This window comes from Tachyglossus aculeatus, chromosome 9, assembly GCF_015852505.1.
Source record: "Tachyglossus aculeatus isolate mTacAcu1 chromosome 9, mTacAcu1.pri, whole genome shotgun sequence".
NCBI lineage: Eukaryota > Metazoa > Chordata > Mammalia > Monotremata > Tachyglossidae > Tachyglossus > Tachyglossus aculeatus.
The window spans coordinates 59,058,290-59,065,685 of record NC_052074.1 but is presented as its reverse complement, the minus strand read 5'-3'; the positions used below and the strand labels follow the sequence as shown (position 1 = coordinate 59,065,685).

General features: G+C 46.1%; 1 protein-coding gene across 1 annotated transcript in view; it reads left to right on the top strand.

Annotated features, from left to right (window-relative positions):
* Positions 1-1,441: 1,441 nt before the first annotated feature.
* The window catches only part of PDE11A (phosphodiesterase 11A), a 113,978-nt gene continuing 108,023 nt past the window's right edge, over positions 1,442-7,396 (top strand). The window contains 3 exon segments of the mRNA XM_038751899.1: positions 1,442-1,463; positions 2,849-2,938; positions 6,317-6,377. Coding sequence (XP_038607827.1) covers positions 2,852-2,938; positions 6,317-6,377 — 148 coding nt within the window. The 5' untranslated portion in view covers positions 1,442-1,463; positions 2,849-2,851.

Sequence of the window (7,396 nt, the reverse complement as noted above, 5' to 3'; positions counted from 1 at the left end):
CAGGGCCTCACCCGGCCTAGCATCTCCTCATCGGCTGAATGTGCCGGTAGTTCGGAGACCCTGCCTCCGCCTCTCCCTCGAGGCGAAGGGACTCACACTCTGGAGCTGAGGAATGGGTATCATCAGGACCGGAAGGGGCATCTCTCTCTCTCTCTGACTGGCCTCCAAGTCCTCTAAACTGTAAGCTCATGTAGGCAGGGAATGTGACTGTTATATCATTATGTGGTACTCTCCCAAGCGATTAGTATAGTACCTTGCACACAGAAAGTACTTAATAAATACGATTGATTGATTGAGTCACGTCTCCATCGAAACTGGCAAGCTGGGCATCGTGCCCAGTGACACTAAGGAGCTATTGGAGCTCAATCTCCCAAGATCAACCATCCAGTAATGGTGGGGTCTGCCCAAGTGGGTCCTGGGGACCCACAGGCTCTTTGTGCCCCAGGCAGGAGGGCAGGATGCCGGAGAACGGATGTCCGTTCCGGGACATCCCAGGGAAAGCTCCATCCACGGAAACCAGCCCCACGGGGTCCCAACTCTGCAAGAACTCCATTTAGAGGTTCTCAGATCCTACCGGTGCTACTCCAAGTCAGTTCCCGTAGCCAAGGACTCCTGCAAGCTGAAGACTCTGAAGAAAGGCAAGGGGTCACTGGAGGCACACAAAACTGCAAAATGTTGTCAGCTAAGACGTGGGGAAATCCCCTTCTTGGTGCACAGTGGCAGGGATGACAGCAACATCCCACTGCCACTGGCCCTTCCTCTCTCCCTCGGACTCCCAGCCCCCTCTACATCCCCCACTCATCTGGTCCCTGCCATGACAGCCTCCCAACCTCTGGGCCACCTGCAATTCAGACCACGGAAGCAGCGGCAAGCGGTCACATAGTTCTCCCAAAGGGACGCTTCTTATCTGCAGCAAAGGTTGAACCCCAGACCACACTGGATCACTGTGGAATCCTGGTCAAACCACATGCCCCCTTCCCCCCAGTCGAGGTTTCAAGACTGAGGCTGGAACTGACCTTCTAACAGAAATACATGCCTTTTTTTCTACGGTAGTCTCGTACCATTTATGTAACCGTGATGGGTGCAGGGCTCGTCCAGATTGCCGAGAGAGGTGGACCAACCTGCCCGTGAGAAAGAACATTCAGGCCGCAGTGCAGCCGATCGGCTGAGAAATCAGGCGAGAAATCTGAAGAGCCAAACTGTCCTGCTGCAGCTGCCAAGAGACTTCAATAGGCTCTGGAGAAAGTCACCACTCCGAGGAATCCTGGGGCTGGGAAAGATTTCTCTCTAGACTGCGATCTTCTTCTGCGCTAGGAACATGTCTATCAACTTTGTTGTATTGGACTCTCCTGCACACTTTGTACAGTTCTCTGCACCCAGGAAGCCTTTAATAAATACTATTAATTGATTGATTGATTGGTTTGGATGCTGACCCAGTGACTTATCTCCGGCTCCCCAGCAAGGTAATCCTTGCACCGGGGGCTCAGACTCTGAGCACGTCTGGTGGGGACAGGGCAGCCCCTCAAGTTTTCTTTGTTCGCAAGCCCCCAAGAGAGAGGGATCCAGGGAAGAGGTTCTCTGCGGCCCAGAGTCTCGTGTCCCAGGCAAGGCCACGGTCACGGCGCTACACAAAACAGTCTCCTGGAACTGGGCAGAAAGTTTTCACTCCTCCCTGACCGTCTGGTGGTGTTGCCCAGCCCAAGACCTAAAGGCCTGCAGAGACTTCCCTCAGCAGGGTGATCCTGGCCCCAAGGCAGGGGAGCATGGGACCCAGTCAACTGAGTTCCCATACCTCCAATTCATCACTCTGCCCTGTCAGGGATGCACAGGTGTCCAGAGAGGGAAAAACCCTCGCCCCTTCCTCACCCTGTAACAGTCCATTGTAGCCACTCCCAGCAGAACGGATAAATTTACCAAGTCAACTGACAACATCTTGCCTGGTACACGAGAAGCAGCGTGGCCTAGTGGATAGAGCACAGGCCTGGACTCAGAAGGATCTAGGTTCCTCTTGTCTGCTGTGTGACCCTGAACAAGTCACTTAACTTCTCTCTGCCTCAATTACCTCATCTGGAAATTGGGGATTAAGACTGTGAGCTCCACGTAGGACACGGACTGTGTCCGAAACCTGATTAGTTTGTATCTACCCCCAGTGCTTAGTACACTGTCTGGTGCATAGTAAGCACTTAACAAATACCATTAAAAACTTAGTTTATCTTGGGCTATGCCAAGTGCTTTAATCAGCGAGGTAACAATTTAGATAATAATAATAACGATGATGGCATTTATTAAGTGCTTACTAAGTGCAAAGCATTCTTCTAAGCACTGGGGAGGTTACAAGGTGATCAGGTTGTCCCACGGGGGGCTCACAGTCTTAATCCCCATTTTTACAGATGAGGGAACTGAGGCCCAGAGAAGTTAAGTGACTTGCTCAAGGTCACACAGCTGACAATTGGCGGAGATGGGATTTGAACCCAAGACCTCTGACTCCAAAGCCCGGGTTCTTTCCACTGAGCCACGCTGCTTCTCTAGATGGAAAGGAAGGTGTGGATTCTAGATATATCATGAAGGTAGGATTGGGAGGATTTGGTGACTGTCTGAATATGCAGGTTGAAGAAGAGGGATAAGTCAAGGACAATACCAAGTTTAAGGGCCTGTGAGACTGGCGGCATGGTTTTACAACAGGCCACTAGAGCTGGGATTAGAACTCAGGTCTCTTGACTCCCGGATCCTTGGGTTTCCACTAGGTTGGGTTGCCTCAGTGTCATGTAGAGAAAATCCTAACAAAAGCAGAGGCACAGGAGTCCAGCCACTAATCAGAATGATGATTCCACACTTCATTTCACATTAGGTTATGGAGATGTATGTCCCATTCTGTGGGATCGCCATAACTAATGCTCAACTTTCTGCTGCCTCGAGGAAAGAATATGACAGAAGCAGGGTGAGTAGAAAGAAGCACTAATGACAAATCCTCTGACCAATTTTGGCTTAAAAAAATAGCAGATCAATCAATCAATCAATCGTATTTATTGAGCGCTTACTATGTGCAGAGCACTGTACTAAGCGCTTGGGAAGTACAAGTTGGCAACATATAGAGACGGTCCCTACCCAACAGTGAGCTCACAGTCTAGATTTCAAATGGGCCAAGAGTCTTTTCTGTCACAGTATTTCATGTTGATTCCTTCAAGTTCATGTTCTTCACGTAATGTGCTTAAATTGATGGGAATTAATGTATAGGCTTTTGATTTTTTCTTTCCTCTCTGAAAGAAAACTAAGATGAGTCAATCAGTGGTATTTATTGAGCATTTACTGTGTGCAGAGCACTGTACTAAGTGCTTGAAATGAGTTACGCTTTAAACCAATGGAATTCTGTAGCTCTGCTGAGGAATTAGAGGCCTTCATAAACATTAATTGAAAGGATCGTTCTATTTATTAGAAATTCTTATATGGGTGACATGGCTAAATTCTTAAGGATTATTTAGGTGACATCAGAATTGTTATGTATTTATATATCGTGTAATACATATGCATTTATAAAACATAAACTTATGGGTTTTTTCAGATTTATGTTGTCAATAAATGCCATTGATTATCTGCATTTTATAGAATTACAGATACCAGGAAGCCCAACAACTTGTTGTTGGAAGTGTAGGGAGTCAGAGACTAAGGAATGGAAGGGCCCCTTTCCTGACAACCTCCAAAATCGGAAGAAAACGGTGATAAGAATCGAGTTGACTGTCAAGCAGTCCCCTCCCCCTGCCATTTCTGTTTGCTGTACAGGCTGTCGGGAAGAAGGACCATAACAAACGCTACTGAAGTAACAAGCTCTGCTGCTTTCAGGAACTCGAGGCTGAATTGATCCTAACTAGGTTAAATGAAAAAATACAAACAACCCTGACCCGATTTCTCATCTAACAGTTTCATGAGCAAGACAAATATTCATTCTACTTATTGACAATCTATAGGTTAATATTGCTATCTTTCAGTGGTCGCAGTGGTCATTTATTGCTTCCCAGACTACAGTCGTGCATTACATTCAATCGTATTTATTGAGAGTTTACTGTGTGCAAAGCACTGTACTAAGTGGTTGGAAGACTACAATATAACAATAGACACAGTCACTGCAGTCAACAGCTTTCAGACTAGATTAACAAGGACATCAATTCCATTACCATTCAATCCATCAGTGGTATTTACTGAGCACTTACTGTGTGCAGAGCACTGTAGTAAGCACTTGAGAGAGTATAAGAAGGTTCTAATCCCAGCTCTGCTTTTTGCTTGCTTGGTTGGAAGACTACAATATAACAACAGACACATTCACTGCAGTCAACAGTCTGGGAAGTTCAAAAAGAACTTCCTCTATTTAAGAATGTGAATTACCCTCTGCTTGTGTTAGTTTATGGACTGTTCAGGGGCATTTGGGGTGCTTTAATTTGGGGGATGACCCCAACATTGAGATCTCGACAACTGGGGGACATTTGGGACCCAACCACTCAGCTTCTTGTTGATCATCATCATCATCATCAATCGTATTTATTGAGCGCTTACTGTGTGCAGAGCACTGTACTAAGCGCTTGGGAAGTACAAATTGGCAACATATAGAGACAGTCCCTACCCAACAGTGGGCTCACAGTCTAAAAGGGGGAGACAGAGAACAAAACCAAACATACTAACAAAATAAATAGAATAGATATGTACAAGTAAAATAGAGTAACAAATATGTACAAACATCTATACATATACACAGGTGCTGTGGGGAAGGGAAGGAGGTAAGATGGGGGGGATGGAGAGGGGGACCAGGGGGAGAGGAAGGAAGGGGCTCAGTCTGGGAAGGCCTCCTGGAGGAGGTGACGACAGCCCTCTGAAAGCGCGAGAAGGGAGAAGTTTGCGTTGTGGAGCAAATAAACCACATATATGGTTAGATATGGTTGTGCATATAGCTATGATTCTATTTATTCTGACGGTTTTGACACCAGTCTATATGTTTTGTTTTGTTGTCTGTCTCCCCCTTCTAGACTGTGAACCCGTTGTTGGGTAGGGGCCGTCTCTATATGTTGCCGACTTGTACTTCCCAAGCGCTTAGTACTGTGCTCTGCACACAGTAAGCACTCAATAAATACAATTGAATGAAATAAACCAACCTATTCACCCTGCCTCATTCTCATCTCCCGTCTATCCCATTGACGACCTCTCGCTCAAACCCTCTTCTCTGCCTGGAGCTCTCTACTCTCACCACTGGCAAACCTCAGCTCTCCTTACCTTAGAAGCCCTTCTGAAGTCACAAATCCTCCAGGAGGCCCTCCCTGATTAATCTCTCCTATCCAATCCCTCTATCCCTTTCCCCCCACCAGCTGTCTCTTCTGCACTTCCACATCACTGAAGAATTTAGGTACTCACACCTTCCCATTGTACATATGTGCATATCTTTGTACTTTATTGCTTCTTTGTACCTGTAATTCATTTTAATTTCTGTCTCCCCCCCTCTAGAATGTAATCTCCTTGAGGGCAGGCTTCCTCTTAGAGTGTTCTGTGCTCAGACAGCACTCGATAGATACTGTTGATTGATTGATAAACTGTTCTCCTCAGGAGCTGAAGCAGTCTGCAGAGGCATTGCATAATCAACCCTGTCCTCACCCCCACGAAGGTTATCATAGCATGGGTTTTGGCAGTGTTCATGCCATCCATTTTCCTTAAGAGTAGAACTTACTCTGTTCTCAAACTGCATCTTCCTCGTTTGGGGTCATTATCTCCTTAGTAAAGGTGTTTTAATGCTTAGAACAATCCCAGTCCCTGAGCCATTAGCTCAAGCGCCATCAATCCCTTTAGCCCAGACGGCATGTAATGCAGTGGTTTTTGAAGCGTGGCCTCGGCTAGCTGAATGCCGGCCTAGAAAATGTCTGGTGACTTTCAGAAATGCAGCCTCCTTCGGCTGGGGAAAGTTTGCTCGATAGAAAGTCTAGCCCATCCGCCAATTGGGCATCTGAACCAGGGCTTGAAGGTGCCCCGTTATCCAAATCACTTGCCCTGGGGTGCATAAAAAGGAGACAAGTGGTGAGAGAGTGGAAACTGTGAGCCAGGAGTTGATAGAATAGAGGAAAAAAAGCTCTCTGCTTCCCCTCTCCCTTCCAAGCTGGCTGCCCTCATTCTTTTTCCCTTCTTCCTTCTCTTCCTTCATCCCTTCTCACCTTTGCTTTTTCCAAATCCTTTGCCTGTTATCCTAGATTTGTTTTCATTGGAAATGGCTACCGGGCAGTTCAAAACTCAACTACCGTTCTACAGATTTTGATTTCACTTCAGTTGTCTTCGTTTTTATCGACAGGTGGTGAAGTTTGCGAAATCATTTGAACTGATGTCTCCAAAGTACAGTGCAGATGCTGAGAACAGATAGGAATAATATCCTGCATTTATCCCCAGCCATCAGCTTCTCCTAGCATCACCCCAGAGTGCTCAGTGTTGTAATCAATGATGTCGACATTGGGAATGGCCTTCTACATTTTCATTCATTCATTCAATTGCATTTATTGAGCGCTTACTGTGTGCAGAGCACTGTACTAAGCGCTTGGGAAGTACAAGTTGGCAACATATAGAGGCGGTCCCTACCCAACAGCGGGCTCACAGTCTAGAAGACTACATTTGTCCCCAGCACCTCTGTACCTATCTGTAATTTATTTCGTTATCATAATGTCTGTGTTCCCCTCTAGACTGTAAGCTCATTGTGGGCAGGGAATGTGTCTGTTATATCGTACTCTCCCAAGTGCTTAGTACAATGCTCTGCGCACAGTGCTCATTAAATACAATTGATTAATTGGTGACTTCTGAATATTTTTGAATAGTGCCAATTCCACTGCGCAGTACTTGGGCACTAGTAGAGTGGCAGTGGCTGATTTTTTAGTTCAGTTCGCAACTTAACACTTCAAGTTGGCCAGTGAAATACAGATAAATTACTGTCATCATCTGGCACTGAAACATGAACACAATTTTAGTGTGAATATTTCCTCGCCAATTTAAATTTGCCCTTCAGTTTTCTTTCTTCTTGCCTGAAATCTAGGACCTTGTTACCTTTTGGCAGCTCAGATAAGGGAGGGGGTTTTAACGTCCCAAGAATGACATTTTTGGATTATCCGCATATTTTAATGGCCTCCCTCCCCACCACCCTGGAGAATGAAAGCCTGGCCCAGGCCGTTCACTGAAATCCCAAAATCCCAAATAAGGGAAAAGAAACCCTGTGAATGGAGTCACTGGTTAGTAAAGAGGGGATCTCACATGTGCATATCCATAATGTATTTACTGATCAATATCGAGGTCTGTCTCCCCCTCTGACTGTAAGCTCCTTGTGGGCAGGGAACGTGTCTACCGACTCTATTGTACTGTACTCTAAAAAGTGCTCAGTATAGTGCAC